Source organism: Arachis stenosperma, chromosome 10 (genome assembly GCF_014773155.1).
Source record: "Arachis stenosperma cultivar V10309 chromosome 10, arast.V10309.gnm1.PFL2, whole genome shotgun sequence".
NCBI lineage: Eukaryota > Viridiplantae > Streptophyta > Magnoliopsida > Fabales > Fabaceae > Arachis > Arachis stenosperma.
Window position 1 is genome coordinate 30,691,127 of NC_080386.1, and position 25,422 is coordinate 30,716,548.

At 38.6% G+C, this 25,422-nt stretch overlaps 1 protein-coding gene across 1 annotated transcript; it reads left to right on the forward strand.

The window, feature by feature from the left end:
- The first annotated feature begins 22,268 nt into the window (after window positions 1-22,268).
- LOC130956949 (uncharacterized) lies at window positions 22,269-23,574 on the forward strand. Its single transcript, XM_057883874.1, has 2 exons — window positions 22,269-22,641; window positions 22,760-23,574. The coding sequence occupies exons 1-2, from the start codon at window positions 22,269-22,271 to the stop codon at window positions 23,572-23,574; spliced, it is 1,188 nt and encodes a 395-aa protein (XP_057739857.1).
- Window positions 23,575-25,422: the final 1,848 nt, after the last annotated feature.

Below are 25,422 nucleotides of genomic sequence, written 5' to 3' on the forward strand. Positions count from 1 at the left end.
GTACATAACTTTCCCTCTGACCATGGTTCTGTAGGTATGGTAAGCGGTTCCAGTCATTCTCTGCTTATTTGTCAGCCACAAATTTGAGTAGAATTCCTGAACCATGTTCCTTCCAACCTTTGTCTCAGGATTGGTTAGAACTTCCCATCCTCTGTTTCGAATTTGCTCTTGGATCCCCGGATATTCATCTTCTTTCAGATCAAATTTAACTTCCGGGATCACTGACCTCAGACCCATTATTTTGTGATAATGGTCTTCATGTTCCTTGGTTAGGAACTTCTCTTGATTCCAAAGATTCTTTGGATTAGTCTCTTTCTTTCCTCTTAAATTGGTTTGTTTTCCCTTAGGAGCCATGATCTTGATGAATCTTGGCTTAGTGATCACGGAAAAGCACACCAAACTTAGAGGTTTGCTTGTCCTCAAGCAAAAGAAAAGAGAGAAGAGAGGGGGAGGAAGAGGAAATTCGAATGGTGTGGTGGAATGAGGGAGCCAAACGTTTATTTATAAGGTGGGGAGGGGAGTTTTCGAAAAAAGAGAGAAATTTGAAGGGAGATTTGAGAAGATACGGAAAGAAATTGAGAAAAGGGTAAAATTTTTGAACAATGTTTGTAATTGATTTGAAATAAACTTGAAGAATGGTTTTGATTTTTGAAGATTTGAAAGTGAATGATGAATGATTGAAGTGTGATTTTGTAGAAAAGTATGGGTGAGAAAAGCAAAGTTTGAAAAAAATTTGATTTGAAAACAAAATTGTGGTCCCCCCACCTTTCTGGCGTTAAACGCCCAGAATGGCACCCATTCTGGCGTTTAACGCTCATTTGTTGCCCTTTTTGGGCGTTTAACGCCCTGCCAGGTGCCCTGGCTGGCGTTAAACGCCAGAAAGTCTTTATCACTGGGCGTTTTTCTAAACGCCCAGGATGCTGCACACCTGGCGTTAAACGCCCAGAATGGTGCCCATTCTGGCGTTTAACGCCCAAAATGGCACCATTCCTGGCATTAAACGCCCAGAATGGTACCCATTCTGGCGTTTAACGCCCAAAATGCCCCTTACTGGCGTTTTTTCGCCAGTAAGCTCATTTTCTCTGCTTTTTGAGCTGAATCCTTCTGTAACTCTGTGAATTCCTTCATTTTTGATACTTGCCTCTGTAAGAACTAATCATATAATCTCCTAATGACTGGGTTACCTCCCAGCAAGCGCTTCTTTACTGTCTTTAGCTGGACCTTCACTGAGAATCACTCAAGTCTCAGTTTTGAGCATTCCTGCTCAAAGTTGCTCTCAAGATAATGCTTGATTCTCTGTCCATTAACAATGAACTTTTTGTCAGAATCAATATCTTGAAGCTCAACATATCCATATGGTGACACTCCTGTGATCACATACGGACCCCTCCACCGGGATTTGAGTTTTCCTGGGAACAATTTGAGCCTGGAGTTGAAGAGCAGAACTTTTTGTCCTGGCTCAAAGACTCTGGTTGACAATTTCTTGTCATGCCACTTCTTTGCCTTTTCCTTATAGATTTTTGCATTTTCAAAGGCATTGAGTCTGAACTCCTCTAGCTCATTTAACTGGAGCAATCTTTTCTCACCAGCTAACTGAGCATCCATGTTTAGGAATCTGGTTGCCCAGTAGGCTTTATGTTCCAGTTCCACAGGCAGATGACAGGCCTTCCCATACACCAGTTGGTATGGAGAGGTTCCTATAGGAGTCTTGAATGCTGTTCTGTATGCCCACAGAGCATCGTCCAAGCTCTTTGCCCAATCCTTTCTTCGGGCTATCACAGTCCGTTCTAGGATTCTTTTTAGCTCTCTGTTAGAGACTTCAGCTTGCCCATTTGTCTGTGGATGATACGGAGTTGCCACTTTATGGCTAATTCCGTATCTAACCATAGCAGAGTATAGCTGTTTGTTGCAGAAATGAGAGCCCCCATCACTGATTAGTACTCTGGGAACACCAAATCTGCTGAAGATGTATTTCTGGAGGAATTTTAGCACGGTCTTGGTATCATTAGTGGGCGTAGCAATTGCTTCTACCCACTTAGATACATAATCCACCGCCACCAGAATGTAAGTGTTTGAGTATGATGGTGGGAATGGCCCCATGAAGTCAATTCCCCATACATCAAACAATTCTATCTCTAATATCCCTTGTTGAGGCATGGCATATCCGTGAGGCAGGTTACCAGCTCTTTGGCAACTGTCACAGTTACGCACAAACTCTCGGGAATCTTTATAGAGAGTAGGCCAGTAGAAGCCACACTGGAGGACTTTAGTGGTTGTTCGCTCACTTCCAAAATGTCCTCCATACTGTGATCCATGGCAATGCCATAAGATCCTTTGTGCTTCTTCTCTGGGTACACATCTGCGGATCACTCCGTCAGCACATCTCTTAAAGAGATATGGTTCATCCCAGAGGTAGTACTTGGCATCTGAAATTAATTTCTTTCTTTGCACATTGCTGTACTCCTTGGGTATGAACCTCACAGCTTTATAGTTTGCCATATCTGCAAACCATGGAGCTTCCTGAATGGCAAAGAGTTGCTCATCTGGGAAAGTCTCAGAGATCTCAGTAGAAGGGAGGGACGCCCCATCTACTGGTTTTATTCGGGACAGATGATCAGCTACTTGGTTCTCTGTCCCTTTTCTGTCTCTTATTTCTATATCAAACTCTTGCAGAAGCAACACTCATCTGATAAGCCTGGGTTTTGAATCCTGCTTTGTGAGTAAGTATTTAAGAGCAGCATGGTCAGTGTACACAACCACCTTGGATCCTACTAGATAAGATCTAAACTTGTCAATGGCATAAACCACTGCAAGTAATTCTTTTTCTGTGGTTGTGTAATTCTTCTGTGCATCATTTAGAACACGGCTAGCATAGTAAATGACATGCAGAAGTTTGTTATGCCTCTGTCCCAACACTGCACCAATGGCATGGTCACTGGCATCACACATTAATTCAAATGGCAATGTCCAATCTGGTGCAGAGATGACTGGTGCTGTGACTAGCTTAGCTTTCAGGGTCTCAAATGCCTGCAGACACTGTGTGTCGAACACAAATGGTGTGTCAGCAGCTAGCAGGTTACTCAGAGGTTTTGCAATTTTCGAAAAATCATTTATAAACCGTCTGTAGAATCCTGCATGCCCCAGAAAGCTTCTGATTGCCTTTACATTGGCAGGTGGTGGTAATTTTTCAATTACCTCTACCTTTGCCTTATCCACCTCTATTCCCCTGCTTGAAATTTTGTGCCCAAGGACAATTCCCTCAGTCACCATAAAGTGACATTTCTCCCAGTTTAAAACTAGGTTAGTCTCTTGGCATCTTTTCAAGACAAGTGCTAGGTGGTTAAGACAGGAGCTGAATGAGTCTCCATACACTGAGAAGTCATCCATGAAGACTTCCAGAAATTTCTCTACCATATCTGAGAAGATAGAGAGCATGCACCTCTGAAAGGTTGCAGGTGCATTGCACAGACCAAAAGGCATCCTTCTGTAGGCAAACACGCCAGAAGGGCAAGTGAATGCTGTTTTCTCTTGGTCCTGAGGATCTACTGCAATTTGGTTGTAGCCTGAATAGCCATCCAAAAAGCAGTAGTAATCATGACCAGCTAGTCTTTCTAGCATTTGGTCTATGAATGGTAAAGGAAAATGATCCTTTCTGGTGGCTGTATTGAGCCTTCTGTAGTCAATACACATGCGCCACCCTGTGACTGTTCTTGTAGGAACCAGTTCATTTTTTTCATTATGAACCACTGTCATGCCTCCCTTTTTGGGGACAACTTGGACAGGGCTCACCCAGGGGCTATCAGAAATAGGATAAATAATCCCAGCCTCTAGTAATTTAGTGACTTCTTTCTGCACCACCTCCTTCATGGCTGGATTTAGCCTCCTCTGTGGTTGGACCACTGGTTTGGCATTATCCTCCAACAGGATCTTGTGCGTGCATCTAGCTGGGCTAATGCCCTTAAGATCACTTATGGACCACCCAAGAGCTGTCTTGTGTGTCCTTAGCACTTGAATCAGTGCTTCCTCTTCCTGTAGATTCAAAGCAGAGCTTATAATCACTGGAAAAGTGTCACCCTCTCCCAGAAATGCGTACTTCAGGGATAGTGGTAGAGGTTTGAGTTCAGGTTTGGGAGGTTTATCCTCCTCTTGAGGAATTTTTGAAAATTCCTTTGCTTCCTCTAGTTCTTCTTGATCAGGTTGAGCATCTTTGAAGATGTCCTCAAGCTCTGATTCTAGGCTTTCAGCCATATTGATCTCTTCTACCAGAGAGTCAATAATGTCAGCGCCCATGCAGTCTTCTGGTGTGTCTGGATGCTGCATAGCTTTTACAGCATTCAACTTGAACTCATCCTCATTGACTCTGAGGGTTACTTCCCCTCTTTGTACATCAATGAGAGTTCGTCCAATTGCTAGGAAAGGTCTTCCTAGAATGAGAGTTGCACTCTTGTGCTCCTCCATTTCCAGCACCACAAAGTCAGTGGGAAAGGCAAAGGGCCAAACCTTGACAATCATGTCCTCTATTATGCCTGATGGATGTTTAATGGAGCCATCAGCAAGTTGGAGGCATATCCTGGTTGGTTTGACTTCTCCAGCCAACCCAAGCTTTCTGATAGTGGATGCAGGTATTAGATTGATGCTTGCTCCAAGATCACATAGGGCTGTCTTGGTGCAAGCACCCTCTAATGTGCATGGTATCATAAAGCTTCCAGGATCTTGAAGCTTTTCTGGTAAGCTTTTCAGAATGACTGCACTGCATTCTTCAGTGAGAAATACTTTTTCAGTTTCTCTCCAATCCTTCTTATGACTTAAGATCTCTTTCATGAACTTAGCATAAGAAGGTATCTGCTCAAGTGCCTCTGCAAACGGAATCTTTATTTCAAGAGTCCTTAGATAGTCTGCAAAGCGGGCAAATTGCTTATCCTGTTCCGCTTTGCGGAGTTTCTGAGGATAAGGCATCTTGGCTTGATATTCTTCAACCTTAGATGCTGCAGGTTTATTCCTTACAGAAGTGGTTGAAGAAGCCTTTTTAGAGGGATTACTGTCAGCACTCTCAGGTGTCTGATCCTCCCTTGGCGTCTGAACGCCAGGATTGGGTGGAAAATGGGCGTTAAACGCCAACTTTTCCCCCTTTTCTGGCGTTTGAACGCCAGAACTGGGCAGGGAATGGGCGTTTAACGCCAGCTTTTCCCCCTTTTCTGGCATTTGAACGCCAGAACTGGGCAAGGAATGGGCGTTTAACGCCAGCTTTCCTTCCCTTTCTGGCGTTTGAACGCCAATAACATTCCTCTCTGGGCTCTTACTGTCCTCAGAGGGATTCTGAACAGTGGTTTGGTTATCCTCTGTCAATTGTTCCTTGTTTGGCTTTTTGCTCTTTTGAGCAGTGTTATTCAGTGTTTTCCCACTCCTCAGTTGAACTGCTTGACATTCCTCTGTTATCTGTTTAGATATTTGTTGTTTTGCTTGATTCAACTGCAGTTCTATTCTCTTGTTAGCAACCTTAGTATCATGGAGCATTTCTTTAAATTCTGCTAACTGTTCTGTCATCAGGAGCAATTGTTGATTAAGCTCATTCATCTGTTCTTGAGGATTAGGATCAGTGATTAATGCCATGGCTTCCTCCTTTGGAACGAACTCATTGCTAGAATATAAGTATTGGTTTCTAGCAACTGTGTCTATAAGCTCTTGAGCTTCTCCAATTGTCTTCCTCATGTGTATAGATCCACCAGCTGAGTGGTCTAAAGACATCTGAGCTTTTTCTGTAAGCCCATAGTAGAAGATGTCTAACTGTACCCACTCTGAAAACATTTCAGAGGGGCATTTTCTAAGCATACCTCTATACCTCTCCCAGGCATTATAAAGGGATTCATTATCCTCTTGTTTAAAGCCTTGGATGTCCAGCCTTAGCTGTGTCATCCTCTTTGGAGGGTAAAAATGATTCAGGAATTTGTCTGATAACTGTTTCCATGTCTTTATGCTTGCTGTAGGTTGGTTATTCAACCACCTTTTAGCTTGATCTTTTACAGCAAATGGAAACAGTAATAGTCTGTAGACATCCTGATCTACCTCTTTATCATGTACTGTGTCAGCAATTTGTAAGAACTGTGCCAGAAACTCAGTAGGTTCTTCCTGTGGAAGACCGGAATACTGGCAATTTTGCTGCACTATGATAATGAGTTGAGGATTTAGCTCAAAGCTGCTTGCTTTGATGGGAGGTGTATAGATGCTACTCCCATATGCAGCTGTAATGGGGTTAGCATATGACCCCAGAGTCCTTTTGGACTGATTAATCCCACTTAAGTCCATGATGGACAAAAGGGAAATGATAATGATTGCAAAGAGATAAATTTTGTTTGTTTTTTTTTTTTTGAATTAAACGAAAAAAAATAAAATAAAACAAAAGGAAATTAAAATAGAAAATTCGAAAATCAAAAAGAAAACAAGATCAAAGCAAATTGAGAACTAAATCAATTAGTTAATTAAAAAGATTGTGAAAATAGCAATTAAAAAGATATGATTGAAAAATTTTTATGAAAAAGATTTGATTTTTGAAAAGAGGAAAGAGAAAAACACAAAAAGACACCAAACTTAAAATTTTTAGAAAATCAAACACTAATTTTCGAAAATTTTAAAGGAAAAACACAAAGAGGACACCAAACTTAGAATTTTTATGAATCAAAAAGGGACTAAGAACATGCAAAAACGAAAATCAAGAGAAAAATAAAAGCATGCAAAAGACACCAAACTTAGAATTTGAAACTAGACTCACTAAAAGACTCTAAACCAACAAAAATAAAACAGTCCTAATCTAAGCAACAAGATAAGCCGTCAGTTGTCCAAACTCGAACAATCCCCGGCAACGGCGCCAAAAACTTGGTGCACGAAATTGCAATAACACTTTTGCAATCCCGCACAACTAACCAGCAAGTGCACTGGGTCGTCCAAGTAATACCTTGCGTGAGCAAGGGTCGATCCCACGGAGATTGTCGGCTTGAAGCAAGCTATGGTTATCTTGTAAATCTTAGTCAGGATATCAGAAATTATCAGGATTGATTGTGAAAAGCAAAAGAACATGAAATAGGTACTTGTTCAGCAGTAATGGAGAATAGGTTGAGGCTTTGGAGATGCTCCATCTTCTGAATCTCTGATTTCCTACTGTCTTCTTCATCAAACACGCAAGGCTCCTTCCATGGCAAGCTGTATGTAGGGTTTCACCGTTGTCAATGGCTACCTCCCATCCTCTCAGTGAAAATGTTCCTATGCTCTGTCACAGCATGGCTAATCAGCTGTCGGTTCTCGGTCAGGCCGGAATAGAATCCATCAATCCTTTTGCGTCTGTCACTAACGCCCCGCCTGCTAGGAGTTTGAAGCACGTCACAGTCATTCAGTCATTGAATCCTACTCAGAATACCACAGACAAGGTTTAGACCTTCCGGATTCTCTTGAATGCCGCCATCAGTTCTAGCTTATACCACGAAGATTCTTGTTAAGGAATCCAAGAGATATCTACTCAATCTAAAGTAGAACAGAGGTGGTTGTCAGGCACATGTTCATAGTTGAGAATGATGATGAGTGTCACAGATCATCACATTCATCCGGATCAAGAACAAGTGATATCTTAGAATAGAAGCAAGCATGATTGAATATGAAACAGTAGTAATTGCATTAATCCATCAAGACACAGCAGAGCTCCCCACCCCCAACCATGGGGTTTAGAGACTCATGCTGTGGAAAGTATACAATGAAACGTGTAAAAATGTCATGAGGTACAGTTACAATGTCAAAAGATCCTATTAATAGTAAACTAGTATCCTAAGGTTTACAGAAATGAGTAAATGACAGAAAAATCCACTTCCGGGCCCACTTGGTGTGTGCTTGGGCTGAACAATGAAGCATTTTCGTGTAGAGACCTTTTCTGGAGTTAAACGCCAGCTTTCATGCCAGTTTGGGCGTTTAACTCCAAGTTTTATGCCTGTTCCGGCGTTTAACGCTGGAATTTCTGAGGCCGAATTGCTACGCCGATTTGGGCCATCAAATCTTGGGCAAAGTATGGACTATCATATATTGCTGGAAAGCCCAGCATGTCTACTTTCCAACGCCGTTGAGAGCGCGCCAATTGGGCTTCTGTAGCTCCAGAAAATCCACTTCGAGTGCAGGGAGGTCAGAATCCAACAGCATCTGCAGTCCTTTTCAGTCTCTGAATCAGATTTTTGCTCAGAACCTTCAATTTCAGTCAGAAAATACCTGAAATCACAGAAAAACACACAAACTCATAGTAAAGTCCAGAAAAGTGAATTTTAGCTAAAAACTAATAAAAATATACTAAAAACCTAACTAATTATACTAAAAACATACTGAAAACAATGCCAAAAAGCGTACAAATTATCTGCTCATCAATCATCAATCCCTCATTAACAACAAGTAAATCACAACATTCTTCAACCACCTCCATATAGCTTATCATGAAACATCAAATTTAGATACAAATAAACATATACCCAAGCATTCAATCCTATCTTAAGGTCAACTAGACTAAGTGTCCAGAAACATTACATATTACATAAAATAAATCAAAATCATACCTTGGCCGATTTCCAAACGCACCAAACACCAAAACAAAGCCACCAAACTCGATCCAAAGCCACAACCAACTCCAACAAACACCAAAACTCAATCTAACATCACATAACATACAAACATCAAACCTATGGTTTACCAAAAACAACTAAACACAAGGGTTTAGTGAAACCTTACCTTATCCAACAAGATTAGAGGTAAAATCCAATAATTACTCGCTACTAGAGATCACCTAAACAAGCAAAATCACACAATCTACTCAAAAACCCAACCCCAAAAATGCAGAAAGTAAGGGCAGAAAACTAGAGGGTTAGTTGAGAAATCTTACCAGATTTTCTTAAATAAATGAAGAGCTTGTCAAGAGTTTCGCGTGGCCACAAACGCCTCGTCAATCGGAGCTCCGTAGCTCAAGTTATGGCTCTCGGAAGGTGATGATGAATAGTGACAATGGGGTTTCACCCCCCACCATCACCTATCCGAGTTCTCTCTCTCTCTCTCTTCCCTTCAAAATGAGCTTGAAGCTCATTAAACACATATATGTATGTTGGACCTTGGGCCCGGTCCAACCCATTAGCGATTTTAACCCGTTTGGCCCACTTTGGGCCAAAACCTTTAAGATTAGTGCCCGATTTTCAATTCTAAATTATTTTTGCCCTTTTTAAACAATAAATCAATTTTCAAAGTCTTATTTTTCTCAAGAGACAGTACTAGACAGTCTAGAGCCGGTACTGCTAGCTTAAGTGACAGTACACATTTTTACAAAAACTTTTCGAAAAGGATGCATTTTCCAGCTTAGAAAAATCCATTGAAATCAAATTTCACCTTTAAATATTCAAATTAAAACTTCTATATTTTGAATCTATCTCAGGCACTCAAAATTATTATTTTTATTAAAATAGTTTTACGTGAAAACTCCGGTTCTTACATTCTCCCCTCCTAAAAACATTTTCGCCCTCGAAAATTCGAATCACGCGATATATATATTCTCCACGAAGCATTCTATTATCAATGTTATCAACCCAACAAGTTGCCAAAGCATCTCATTCACCATCATCCTACCGTGTCAATGTTTTCTCTCGCCTTCTGCTGCGTTACTCTGATATCGTCATTAAGAATCCAAAAATTCCTTAAACCAATACCGATTTTGTAATATTTTTCAAAACCTTTAAAACAAGTTCAATCTAAATGAGTTCATTGTTAAAACTTTCTCAAAAGAGTAAAAAATTATTTATTCGGAAGTCCATTACTTTAAATCATGATTTTCTTAAATAAAAACTTTTCAAATTGAATCCCTTTCGGTAAGATTAATTGAAAACCAAATGAACAAATGAACAAAATCATAGAACTCATTTTTTCCTATTAAATCATATCTTTTAAACCAAAGTTCCAAACCAAATTTGAAGACCCTTCTAAACCTTAAAACTTCTTCAACAAGTTAGCAATTGAAAACCATAATTGAAAATCGCAAAAGCATCAGTCGTTACTTCCGTCGCCTCTAATACTGAACCGCACCCATCAACCAACATGTCGCAAACTCGACGAACAGACTTTTTTGGAACATTCTGAGCTCGTAACGCATAGGCTAGGTTAGCCATCCTCACTACCTCTCCGTTAACGTGATTGATCTCGTCCACGAGTTGCCATTCAAGTTTTATTTCCACACCAAACAATCGATATTAAGGTAATCAGTCTCAATATCTCAAGGTCAGTGCTTCAATTGTACCCAAAGGCACTCACAAATAAGCATGCTATGCATATCAAATAGATAACATAAATAGCATGAAAGAAAAATGACCCAGAGTGTGCAACGAAGCACAATCGGTCCATCCCTCAGGCTCACAAGGATGAACCGTTCTGATATCACTAAATGTAAAACCCTAATTACCCTAAGCCTTATCTCTAGCCATAAAGCAAAGGTTAATCAAAGGTTACGACAATTCTAAAGCTTATACATATTTATATATAGAAGAAAATAATATATTCTAGAAGCCCGATGAAAGATTAAGCTCAACAACAGAATTACAAAAGCACAAAACATTCACACGAAGCTAACGCATAAGATACAAGGAATAGATGCAAGGAAATAGAACATATATAGATATAAGAGTATAATAATCATAGGAAACTAGCCGCAGCTCACAGAGTTTAAACCGACTAGTATATACAGACATACCGAGTTTTAGAGTTAAAAATAGCTTATATAACTATTCTCTCAAATAAGCCTCTAAGGCCATAAAGTCTAAAACAAAAGGGTGAGAGAAAATACTACAACAAAATAAAACAGAAATAAACCAGGAAGAAACCATACTCCACTCTGCCAGCATGTCCGCAATTTCACCGAGGTGAATTACGACCTACATCTGAAAAACAACAACAAAGTATGGAATGAGAACCAGAGGTTCTCAGTATGGTAACAGTTCCCAATAATATAAGATGTAAGGCTCTGGGATGCCGAAGGCAATCCTAGAACTTCACATCGAACACGGATATTCAAGCTTAGAATAAAATAAATAAATAGAGAACTTAAACCATAAATCGGGTTATCTAAACTTAGAAGAATTCTAACTAATACTAATCACACCGTTGTATCCCACAGCCTCCGCCAACCTAACCTCCGTGTGATCCCACCACCACTGCCTACCTAACCTCCTTATCACCAGACAATCACAAATAATGCAAACAAGTAACACACAGGTAGTAATCATATATAACAAGTAATTCAAGAAGCAAGTAGACATATTATACAATTAGGCAAACCCAAGTTATCAAAGCAAACAAGCATATAAGAGATGCATATGATGAATGCCTGTCCTATTTTCTCGTGATATCACTTGTCGGCCCCTGAATGCCAACCCGACACATCCTTCCGGATGTAGCCTTTTCTGCCACGCCAGAGATATAGTGCCCTGCACACTCATGCAGCAGCGAATCTACTACGCCAGAGATATAGTGTCCTTCACACTCATGTAGTAGGGAGTCTACTACGCCAGGGATATAGGCCCCGCACACTTCATGCAGCAGAGAAGAAAACAACCACAACAAATCATGTAGTAGAAAAATCTGCCACGCCAGGGATATAGGCCCTGCACACTCTCAACAACATCTAGTCATGCGGCAGAGACATCTGCCACGCTAGATATAGGCTCCGCATACTCTCATATAATCCAATACTTTCCTCATTCATTTCCAAGCCCTCAACTCATCATAACCATTACATCACTGGTTTTCACTTTTCAAATTCATCATAAGTGTTCCCGTTCCTCATAAATCTCTTTAACTATACATTTCACAACTCAACATTCACCAAATCAAGCTAGAAATTAGACAAACATTCCAAACCTATGTCACCGCCTCTAAACTCATAACTAACAATAACCCTATTTATTCCTTTATTATTCTCTCCCTTGATTCAAGACCTTAAAACTAGCAAAAAGGTTTTTAAACAAGTGTTACGGAAGTTTACAACTTTATTGGGAAGGTGAAACAGTTAAAAACAAGAGTTTAGTTGAAAAACAGGGCATGTGTGTATGCACAAGGGTGTACGTGCGCACTCCCAGGAAGTTTTCAAATGTGTGCGTAGCATAGAGGTGTGCATACGCACAGGTAGTAAAATTTCAACTCTGTTCGTCCACACAAAGTGTGCGAATACCCTCAACAAAGTGCTCCTTCCAATGTGTGCGTGCGCATAGGGTTGTGCATATACACAGGATGCAAAACTTCGTTGGTTGTGGGTGCACACGGATCGTGCTAGTGCTCTCAACCGCAAGCTATCCCTTCAGTGTGCATGCGCACAAGGCTGTACGTGCACACAGGTTCAGAAACTTACAGGGGTGTGCGTACGCACAAGGCTGTGCGTGCGCACACAAACCAGAAATCACAAATTCTGCAGCATTCACAGAATTTAGATTTCAACACCAAACTTTGATTGATCACAACTTCCCTTAAAAAAATCCATTCTCTACAAACTTTATATCAATTTAAAGCTCTCAAAGCCGTCTTTAATTTAAAACAAGTTTCATGCAATTTTAAGCTTTGAGGCTCAAGTTATGATCTGTTAAAGTTCACCAAAAATCCATTTTTACCAAAAATCCCTAAACCTCAATTTTAACCAACTCTCAAATCAAAATCAAATCAAAGCCTACTCAATCATCATAAAACACCACCACGCACGACATCTTACCATTTCATATCATTCCCCTTAATTTTATTCCTAAATCACTCAACCATTTCACCATATATCACTAACAATCCAAAATTTCCAATTCAATCATAAATTCACACTCATAATCATCAACCAACATCAACATCAACAACCACTATAAATCCTCATCAATTCCAACAATCATCACCAAACAATATCTAACATTAACCAAATCCATCATAATCTTAATTCCTCAAATTATCCTCATAAACTCACATCCTCTAACAATAGTTATCAAAATCAACATTCATACTCCTCATCAATTAACTTCAATATTAGCAATCATTATCAACATTCATATTACCACAATCAACATACACACTCATCAACAACAACCAACATCATAATTTATCATTAACACTAATAACCCTCATACCCCTTATCAACCTTCAACTCATCATCAATATCATCAATCCCTTATTAACAACAAGTAAATCACAACATTCTTCATCCACCTCCATATACCCAAACATTCAATCCTATCTTAAGGTCAACTAGCCTAAGTGTCCAGAAACATTACATATTACATAAAGAAAACTGAAACCATACCTTAGCCGATTTCCAAATGCACCAAATACCAAAACAAAGCCACCAAGCTCGATCTAAAGCCTCAACCAACTCTAACAAACACCAAAACTCAATCTAACATCACATAACATACAAACATCAAACCTATGGTTTACCAAAAATAACTAAACACAAGGGTTTAGTGAAACCTTACCTTATCCAATGAGATTAAGGATAAAATCCAACAATTATCCGCTACGAGAGATCACCTAAACAAGCAAAAGCACACAATCTACTCAAAAATAAAACCCCAAAAATGTAGAAAGTTAGGGCAGAAAACTAGAGCATGAGTTGACAAATCTTACCAGATTTTCTTAGATAGCAACAAAGAGCTCGTCAATAGCTTCGCATGGTCGCAAATGCCTCATCAATCGGAGCTCCGTAGCTCAAGTTATAGCTCCCGGAAGGTGATGATGAATAGTGACAATGGGGTTTCACCCCCCACTATCACCTATCCGAGTTCTCTCTCTCTCTCTCTTCCCTTCAAAATGAGCTTGAAGCTCATTAAACACATATATGTATGTTGTACCTTGGGCTCAGTTTAGGCCCGGTCCAACCCATTAGCGATTTTAGCTTGTTTGGCCCACTTTGGACTAAAACCTTTAAGATTAGTGCCCGATTTTCAATTCTAAATTATTTTTACCCTTTTAAAACAATAAATCAATTTTCAAAATCTTGTTTTTCTCAAGACACAGTACTGGACAGTCTAGAGCCGATACTGCCAGCTTAAGTGCCAATACACATTTTTACAAAAACTTTTCGAAAAGGATACATTTTCCAACTCAGAAATTTTCATTAAAATTAAATTTCACCTTTAAATATTCAAATTAAAACTTCTAAATTTTGAATCTATCTCGGACACTTAAAATTATTTTTTTATTAAAATGTTTTTACGTGAAAACTCCAGTTCTTACATCCAAACTACAACTATAATAAAATAGAAGTTGTTTAAGACTATAACTATTACAAAGGATGAAATTATTCATAAAGGACCCACAGGTCGAGACATTCAAAGCTAGAAATTATAGAGGCTGAAGTTGTTCAACAGTAACAGCATCTTCGGATTAAGCAAAAGAAGTTGGAGCATATTCAGACACCAGCACCGCAGGGATCGAGAGAGATGTAAAAGGAAGGGGCTCACTACCCAACTGAAGATCGGGAGCTTGAAAAGCCTATCTGACTTGCGCTCTTGAGCCCTTTGGATCAGGCATAGGAGTTTCTTCCTCATCATCCGTCCTAAGAACAATCTTGCCATCCACCACAATGTTGTCGGGACTAATGAAGGAGAAGCCCACCTCGGGAGCAACAATTCGGAATTGAGCCTTCAGGTTAGCCACCATCTCATCAATACCTTCAGCTACGATTTCGTCAAGCTCTGTGTATTTGTCTCTGGATTTAGTAATCTCGTCTACCAAGTTGACCTTTTTCCCGAAGACCCTGGTGTAACTCTTCTCAACTTTCTTCTTTAACCCCTCCAACATGGCCAAAGCGACCTCCGCCTGCTTTGCTTTATCCTGAGCTTTGCCATGGTCGAAAAGCAGAGATTCCTTTTCTTCCTCCCACTTCTTTTTAGACTCACTTAATGATGTCACTTCATCCTGCAAGTCAATCAACGTACATTGAGTAGCACCAAGGGGAGTCTTTTCCAACTTTCTTGATAAGGCTGCACATATACCAGCTGTCCAAACTCCGCCTCGGGAGAGAAGCTGAAGATAGCTCTTTATGGCAACGTCATCTATACTAATAAAGAATGGGGAAGAATGTTTTTCTTGCTCCAAGAAAGGGCATCAAAGCCCTGCTTGTATATACTCCCCGAGTCCGGGATTAGAAGGTGGAGGGTGAGCTGTTTGATTGGCCGAGCTAAAGCGAGGAGGGGTTGGTTGAGGAGCTGGATCGGGAGTAATCTTTAGAGAGGCTGAGGAGCCCGAGTCTAACTTAGATGGCAAGGTGAGATCAGTAGTTTACCGGTTCCTTTTATTTGTATGCTTTGGGAGACAACATTCTTCTTTGTAGCCTGAAATGTCTTCATAGTGGCCGATTTTGGAGCCATCTTTTTTGCACAATACAAAAGTCGAGTTACAATTAGTCATGGAAACCATTTTGATAAAATGACTATAAAATGAAAAAGAAGACTACCTAGCTCAAATTGATGTTGGCTTGGATTTCCTAAATAGCTTTTAGTATCCAGATAAAGAGCTCGGCCCCAACACTCTTGAAACAACCTGACTACACTCTCCTTAATTTCATCTAAATCATTTAGATTATACTTAACAATCACAAGTTTCTCTTTCCAGTATAAAAGAAAGAACACCTCATTCCTTTCACTCAAAAAGAAAGGTTGGACACCCTCTGCAGCACGAACCTTAAAAAAATAATTCTTAAAATTATGAAAGAACTCGTCAAAGATGGTAAAAACTTTCCTACTATGAATAGCTCAAAAAGAGACGCAGCCTTATTTTTTGGAGCTAAAGGGCTTGGTGAAGACAAAAAGATAAAGAAGACCTTAAGAGAAAGTCGAACATGAAGTTCTTGACAAAGAAGTTGATATATTTGAGTAGCGGCAACATTACAAAGTTTAAGGGCCTCGAACTCAAAATCAAAGAAGGGAAGGGTAACTCCTAATTTTTAAAAAAAGAAAATTCATACACATATATGAAATAACGTTCTGACCTATCAAATCAGGAAAAACAAATCCTCTCCTCAAGATTGGCAACTAAGATCTCATACCTATGCTCATCCTTTCGACTTTCACACAACCTATGGTGCCAGCAAAAGCTCTCAACGTACTTTCTATCAATAATAGGAATAGGAGTAAGAATAGATATATCTACCTAAGTTAGGTTTGATGGAACTTTAAAGAACATGTTGTGAATAACTGACCGAGACATACAAGCTATACCTACAATACAACAAATAAGGAAAACATCACAATAGGAAGTCAGGTAATAATCACAAGAAGTAGGATCATCGTTCACAACACTAACAAAAGATTATAGTTCTTACATTTTCTCATACACACAAACTATCATCACATTGTGAGATACAGAAATGGCACCATCTTTCAACATATAAAGTGGCACCATTTGGAGGTAACATAGGCATAAAAATCCCACATTCAGATTCACCAGTAATAGTAATAAATAAAGACCTGGACCAACGCAAAATTTCCAAGGCTAAGCCTATTTTCAAAAGTATTTTCCAACACCAATAAAAACTATGACACCATTCAGAAATCCAAGAACGACAAAGCAAGAAAATTTTCAATTAAACAACACAAAAAAGACAAAGTAGAATGCAAGAAACAGAGCAAAAAAAGGGGATAAAGAACCAACCTTAAAGAAGTGCGAAATAAAGAGCACTTCAAATGGTAAAACACGAACGTTCCTCTTCAAACTGTGACCAAAGTCCTCTAAGCCTCAAGATAAAGAAACCTTAAACACAATAAGCAAGTACACGAAGGGGGGATAAAACGACTGAAGAAAGAGAAAATGGTGCAAGCATTTCAGAAGAAAATGGAAGAAAGAGAAGAGAATTGAATATTTATAAGACACTAGGGGCAAAAGTGTCATTTTACATCCCTCATTCATAGAATGCGCAAAAGTGCCAGCGTACATATGCCATGTCGTAAAGAGACATAACATTTCAAAGTTTTCAAAAACACGTCGAGTATCTGACCTACTAAAGACGGTATACCCGATGTAGAAAACCAAGCCTACTAATGCTCGAGCTCGACTTTATAAAAGTTCGGAGTCAAGCAGGGGTACTATTCATACCCTGGCCCAAAAATATAGCCAGGTCCAAAATGAATAAATAACCACTTAAGAGATCATGCCTCTTCTACACCTACCCGAGCTCATAGAGGTTAGGCGCGACGACAATAGTTCAGCATTACTTATCTAAATAAGTAACTAACTCTTAAGATATCTCTTATTTATCTAGACAGGAGATCTCAACAACTTTCCAAGATAAAAGGAATGGCCATCCACCATCAAAGGCGGATCTACTCTAAAAAGGTAGTTATCTTTTCTACTATAAATACAATAATAATCTCATGTATATTCAAAATCCAATCTACTATAAACCTACTTCAAATCCATGCTAACTTAAGCATTGGAGTCACTTGTAGGTACCACCCCCACCTCTTTGACGGAGGGAAATCGTCGGTATAGAATTTTCACAAAATATAATCTCATCAAAGTATAAATCCAAACCAAAAATCAACCCTCAATCAAAGTTTAATTTGTTTGTCACTTAAGTCAAACCCAGTCAACATTGGGATTATTTAAACCTCGTGTTGTCTCTCAAGGAATTGCAGGGAAGTGTAAATATTATTGGTTATGGAAAAGTATTTTTGGGTTTTTGAGATGATGAACAAGAAATTAAAACTAACAACTAAGGAATTATAAATGCTAAAAGACACTCATGACAAGGATTAAGATTCAAGGTTTCCTATCTTGTATCATTGACCACAACATGGTAATTACAAAGGATTAATTCCACTTAGTTTTCCTCTAACATCAGAGTGTTAAGTCAAGTGGACATAATTGATCCTAAAATCAATTAACAACCCTAAATCACCAATGAAACTAGACATCAATGATATCAAGGCACCTAAGTCCTCAATCACAAGCCAAGAGTATAAAAATCTACTCTAAAATCTAACCAAACATTTTATCAAACACTTGGAAGGTATAAAATGAAAGCATAGTAAATAGCAAGAATTAATAAAACCTAAAGCTACCAAATGCAAGATAACAATAATAAGAACTCAATTAAACAACCATAAACAAAGAAACATCAAATTGCATTAATGGAAATTAAAATCAACCAAGAGTTCATGAACATAAAATCAACAAAATAGAGGAAAAAACAAGTAAGGCTAAGGGAACAAAGATGTACCAACAAGAAATTTCAAGTAAACTAAATCAAGACAAGAACTAAAGCCTAAACCTAAGAGAAATTTAATCTAATCTACCCTAATTCTAGAGAAAATAGAGAGCTTCTCTCTCTAGAATTTAACCTAAAGCATGTTTTTAAACTAGACCTAATTGCTCTCCCCCTTGTTCCATCTTGAATTTTACCTCAAATACTTCAAAATTGAGTTGGATTTGGGCCTCCATGAGCTCAAAAATTGCCCCCATCATGCTCCTTTAATGAGGTCATGTGACAAGTGTCACGCGTACGTGGGATGTCACGCGTACGCGTGGCCTGGCGAATTCCTTCCTCACGTGTACGCGTGGCCTTACATTCACCAAATCCTTATTTTTCATGAATTCTCCATCTTGCATGCTTTTTCTTCACTTCTTCAATCAAATCCTTGCCTTATAAACCTGGAACCACTCAACAAACATATCAAGGTATCGAATGGAATTAAAGAGAATTAAAATTAGCAAATTAAAGGAAAAAAATATGTTTTCACTCTTAAGCACAATTTAGGAGAGATTCACAAAACCATGCTATTTCATTGAATAAATATAGGAAAAGTTAATAGAATCCATCAAATTCAATACAAGATAAACCATAAAATTGTGGTTTATCACTCCTCACGAAGAATTCGAACGGCAGCACCTAAGCTCCAATACAAGTCGGATGCCGCCTCAGAAGCAGTATGGACCTCACGTCCAGGCCCAAATACAACCCAGTTTCAAGTAACCCCTGAAACAGTATCTTTGGTTGATATTTTAGTTAGTTAAGAATGAATCACTAAATAGTAGACAAACAAGTTTTGTTATAGTAAAACATTACATGTTCATACATATGAAGTCAGAAACTAAAGTTAGAGATCATTTGGTATTCAGATTCTGACTTTGTTGGATGTCAAGACAATTTTGATCCACTGCAGGTATATTCATATGTTCATTGAAAGAGTTCGTTAAAAATTTTTGAGAATTTTATGAATAATAGATGTTTCTATAGAAATAAAGTATTTGGTTTTTATGAAAATTTTGGGTGTCATATTATTTTATGATATATTATTTCAATGGGAGTGTGCATTTGGATGCTCATATGGTTTAGACAAATTTATGAATAATAGATGTTTCTGCAGAAATAAAGTATTTAGTTTTGTTTCACTTTGACTCATGATCTCATACAGTTTATTAAAGTTAGACCAGTTGAAAATAGGCATGCATGATATCATTTTCGCATGAAATTTCTGAATTTTCTCATCTAAATTTGATCTGTCATTGAGTATATTAGTATGATGATAATCGTGGTTTTATCGCAACACTTATGTGATAAAAGCTGCGGTAATTCCACAACTGATATATGAGATAGACCAGATTGTTAAAGTAATCAGAAAAATAGCATTCCGATGCATGTATAAAGTTTATAAGATGTGATTATGTTAGGAATATATATGTATATATATAGGGAGATTGTTAGAAAATTATTAATTTTTTAATTTATTTATGGGCAATACATATATCAATCATAATCACAAAATTAAGTTATTTTACATTAAATGACTTATATAATGGTGATGTCATTTATTGTCATAAATGCTGAATTAAATAAGTCATTATTACTTTTGATTTAGAATAAAATGATATTGAAACCAGGTATACTATTTTATTTAGACTTTAGGACTTAATGGGTGCGACACTCAAATATTAATAATGACTTCAAGGTTTTGGTCTCCAACACATCAAAACCATATCCATAGCTCATTTTCCATTAGAGGAGTTGAAATTCAGCCCTATTAAGAATTGATAAACCACTATTTTATGGTTTATCTTGTGCTAAATTGAGTGGATTTTGTCAATCTTTCATACACGTATTCATATAAAATGCATAGTTTTACATTTGCCTTCCTAATTTGGTGCTATGATTGAAAACATGCTTCTTTGGCCTTAAATTTGATAATTTTAATCCCCTCTTATTACCATTCAATGACGTGATATGTTTGCTAAGTATTTTCAGGGTTTATACGGCAGGAATGGCTTAGAGGACGGAAAGGAAGCATGCAAAAGTGGAAGGAACACAAGGAATTAAGGATTTCATCGGCGAAAAGTGACGCGCACGTGTGGGGCGACGCGTACGCATGACCAGGAGAAAGTTCAGTGACGCGCACGCGTGGAGCAACGCATATGCGTGGATAGAAAATTGCGCAGCGACGCATACGCGTGGCCGACGCGTACGCATGACAATGTGTCACGTGCTGCACTAACCAGAACTCGCAGGTGGTGATTTTGGGTTGCTTTTGGACCCAATTTCAAGCCCAAAAACATATCCTAGACGCAGGGGGCAAGTGGAGACTCATCATCCATTCACATTCACTTAGTTTTAGCTTTTAGTTTTGAATTTTAGAGAGAGAAGAACACTTCTTCTCTTAGGGTTCTTAGATTTTAGTTTTATGCTTTTGGATTGGATATTAAGAGAGCTCCGTCTACCTTCGATTGAAGTCTTCATCATTCTAGTTTGCTTTTCCATTACCTTACTCTTTTGTTTTCTATTCAATTTGCTCGTGGTCATATATGGGTATTGTCAATTTTGGAATTTAGTAATATAATGAACAACTTTTACCTTTAATTCCATTTCTGGGTTTGAATTTCTTCAATTAATTATCAGCTTTAAAATTTTCTTTTATTAATTTATTTCATTTATCATGTCTCTTATTTGTTCTTATTCCATGTTGTTAAAAAATGGCATTCATGTTATGATTTAAAACTCTCAACTTGGCTTGAGAGTTGATTAATTGGAACTCCTTGAGTTGGAATACTCAAGAGTTAATTTGTAATTGGAGGTTGCTAGCTAACTCACTCTTCACTAACTCTAATCCTTCCTTAGGAAAGGATTAGGACTTGTAAACCAAGAGTTAGTGTCACCCACTTGACCTTCCTTTGCAACTGCAAGAGGATAACTAAGTGGAAGCAATAACATTTACTCTTGCACTTGGGAAAAGCCAACAAGGATAGAAACCCCAATTAATCTTCTCTCAGCCAAGGCCTTTTAATTCAAATACATAACATTGATTGCTATTATTCACTGCTTTGATTTTTAGTTATTTACTTTTCCATTCTCAACCCTTAAAAATTTCTCAGAAAATTCCTTATCAATAATTTGCACTCTTTTGTCAACACTTTGGGAAATGACCTGCGAATTTTACTCCCAATTAATTGATTCTAAATTGTGACAACTCTTTTTAAATTGATAAGTGAAATTTTTGTCAATTAAGAACTATACTCGCAACGCTATTTTTATTATAAATTCTTAATCAGCAATTTTCCGCGCGTTAATTTTTGGCGCCGTTGCCGGAGAGTTGCAACAGTGTGCTAAATTATTGGTTGATGTAAATATTTATTTTATTTACATAATTGAATTTTTCTTTTTAATTTTTATTACCATGAGCTATATGTTTCTTTCATTGAATGACACGTTCGTTAGTGGATCCGAGCTTAGCCGCATTTGATCCTAAGATCGAAAGGAATATTTCACGTATTAAGCGAGCTCGGCATCGGTTAGCCTGCGAGGGTGGTGAAGGGGTTTCGCCCAATTCACCAGTCTTATCTGAGGTTAAATCTGAAGCAACATTTGAGGAAGAAACTAGTTCCTCACCTGCTAATTCTATTGACGCCTCTTCTGTTGATTTAAGTGCAGGTACTCTGGCGGAGCCCAGGAGGATTACTCTCAAAGAAGCAGGAGCTCCGGACTTTACACTGTAACCATATCAAGCGCGTCATCCAAACTTGACTGCTGACTTCGAACTGAAGACTGCTTTGATCAATCTACTACTTAAGTTCCATGGCTTACCTACCCAAGCACCACAATTCAACCAACCACAAGCCCTCAAATCACCTATCATCCCCCTTCCTCCAACCAAGATAAAACACTCCGTTCTATCCTTCAAGGACAAAAAGAGCTTCAGAATTCACTTACCTCTAGCCTTACCGGTCTTACCTCTACTTTACAAGCTCTCATATCCCGAATGGAACCACCATCTACCCCCAACAATCAACCTTCAAACTCTAGTGCACTTTCCTATCAACCTTTACCAAATCCCAAGGGTGAAATCAATGCCATCACTCTGAGGTCTAGAACTACATTGCTAGAGAGTAGTCCCGAAGAGTTAAGCTCAAAAGAAGATATTCAAGTGGAAGACATTGTTGAGGTAGAAGAGGTTGAAGAGGAGAATGAGGTACAAAATGTGGTTGAAGAAGAAGTTGCTCAACCAAGGAATGGAATGCCTAAGGAAGATAATACTGTGAGAGAAGCCATTCCTATTCCCTTTCCACACCTTGCTAGGAGGACTAAGAAGCAAGTGGAGCTAGACCCCCAAAATGGTAGAGATCTTCAAAAAGGTTGAGGTAACTATTTCTATTTTTTATGCTATTTACCAAGTACCTAAATATGTTAAGTTTCTAAAAGATTTGTGCATGCATAAAGATAAGATAAATGAATTAGAAACTATTCTTTTAGGTAGCTCTATCTCTGCTTTAATGGGTACTATACCGAAAAAATCTAGTGATCCTGGTCCATGCATGGTTACTTGTATTATAGGGGGTGTACAATTTATTGACTGCATGTGTGATTTAGGTGCATGTGTTAGTATTATGCCATTATCTGTATATGATTCCTTAAGGCTCCCACTCTTGAAAAGGTCGGCAGCACGTTTTGTTTTGGCAGATAAGAGCATAATTTTAGTGGTTGGCATTGCGGAAGACGTCCTGGTGAGTATTAAGGGGCTGACATTTCCTATAGACTTCTATATTTTAGAGATGCCCCCTAATGATTCAGGAAGACCTTCGTCTATTTTGCTTGGAAGGACATTTTTGAAGACTTCGCGGTTCAAATTGGATGCTTTCTCGGGTACATACTCATTTGAGATAGACGGCAGAACGGTGAGCTTCAATCTTGATGAAGCCATGAAGCACCCACCGGAAGATCACTCCATCTTCCAATGTGACATTATTGATAAGGTTGTTGCTGAAATTCACCAAGAGGCAGTAGAAGAGAAGACTATGGAGCAAGGTACAAGTGTGGGGAAGCCCTCTAAGCATACTGAAGACACCTTGCCACCTCTAATGGCTCCAGATGATCAAGTGCCAAGCCATGAGCTGAAATTGGAGTTGAAGCCCCTTCCACCCCACCTCAAGTATGCCTATCTTGAGGACAATCAAAAGCTCCCAGTTATTATAGCAAGGGAACTCACTTCCCAACAAGAAGAGCAGCTACTCAGTGTGCTTAGAAGACACAAGAAAGCTATTGGGTGTGCATTGACTACAGGCGTCTGAACCAGGCCACTCACAAGGATCACTACCCGTTGCCTTTCATCGATCAAATGCTTGATCGCCTGTCAGGTAAATCGCACTACTGTTTTCTAGATGGTTATACTGGCTATTTTCAAATCCATATTGCTCCTGAAGATCAGGAGAAAACTACTTTTACATGTCCCTTTGGAACGTATACATATAAGAAAATGCCTTTTGGCTTGTGTAATGCACCGGTAACGTTTCAAAGGTGCATGATGAGTATTTTCTCAAATCTTCTCAAGAATTATATGGAAGTTTCTATGGATGACTTTATTGTCTATGGTGATTCATTTGATCTTTGCTTGGATAGTTAGCTAGAGTATTAGAACGATGTGTGAGTTCAAACCTTGTACTTAATTTTGAAAAATGTCATTTTATGGTAAAATAAGGTATTGTTCTAGGACATGTTGTTTCTAATACCGGTATATCTATTGATCCAACAAAGGTAGATGTTATTTCTGGTTTACCTTACCCCTCCTCTGTAAGGGAAGTCCGTTCGTTTCTTGGTCATGCCAGTTTCTACCGGTGATTTATCAAGGACTTCGGTAAGGTAGCGCTGCCTTTGTCCCGTTTGCTGCAGAAGGATGTCGAGTTCGAGTTGAGTGAAGATTGCATGGAGGCATTTGATAAGCTGAAGGTTTCCTTGACCAAAGATCCTATAGTGAGAGGGCCTGACTGGAGTAGGCCATTTGAGATCATGTGTGACGCATCAAACTATGCAGTAGGAGCGGCGCTGGCTCAGCGCGAAGGTAAGGACCCTTATATAATCGCTTATGCTTCTAAGACTTTAGATAGCGCTCAGTCTAATTATACTACCACTGAAAAAGAGCTTTTAGCTATTATTTTTGCTTTGGATAAATTTCGAGCTTATTTACTTGGTATTAAGGTGGTAGTATATTCAGACCATGCAGCTTTAAAATATCTGTTAGCTAAGAAAGAGTCTAAACCAAGGTTAATTCGTTAGATACTATTATTACAAGAGTTTGACTTGGAAATAAAAAATAGGAGTGGTTCCCAAAATTTAGTGGCAGACCACTTGAGTCGCCTTAAGCATATTAAAAGTGACTCCACTCCTATCAATGATGCTTTTCCACTTGATATCTTGCAAGCAGTATCTATGGTGGTTCCTTGGTATGCATCTATAGCTAATTATTTGGCTAGTCGTACCTTTCCTCCTAATTTTACTAAGCATAAAAAAGACAATCTCAAAAGCAAGTCCCAGTATTATATATGGGATGACCCATATATATGGATATGTGGTGTTGACCAAATAATTAGAAGGTGTGTACCACAATCAGAATTTCAGTCAATTTTAGAGGCCTACCACTCTTCTGAGAGTAGTGGACATTTTGGTCCTCAAAGAACTGCGAGAAAAATTTTAGACTGTGGATTTTGGTGGCCTATACTTTTTAAGGATGCTACTGCTTTCTGCAAATCACGCCCCCAATGTCAAAGATTTGGAAATATATCCAAGAAGGATGAGATGCCCCAACAACTTATGTTGTTTTGTAAAATTTTTTATGTCTGGGGTATTGACTTCATGGGTCCATTTCCAAATACTAATAGTTTCTTATATATCTTGTTAGCTGTTGATTATATTTCTAAATGGCTGGAAGCAATTCCTACTCGTACTGATACTACTAACGTTGTTGTTTCTTTTGTTCGAAATAATATTATCTGTTGCTTTGGATCACCACGAGCAATCGTGAGTGATCAAGGCTCCTATTTTTATAACAGGAGAATGACAAGTCTGTTGAAGAAACATGGCATTTTTTACAAGGTGGCGATGGCTTACCATCCCCAAACCAATGGTTAAGTCGAGGTGTCTAA

What these genes read in the sequence shown, in the direction of transcription:
- LOC130956949 (XM_057883874.1), top strand. Translation starts at nt 22,269, where the DNA reads ATGGAACCACCATCTACCCCCAACAATCAACCTTCAAACTCTAGTGCA. An exon ending in TGGTAGAGATCTTCAAAAAG is followed by an intron (nt 22,642 to 22,759) that starts GTTGAGGTAACT and finishes CTATTCTTTTAG; the next exon opens with GTAGCTCTATCTCTGCTTTA.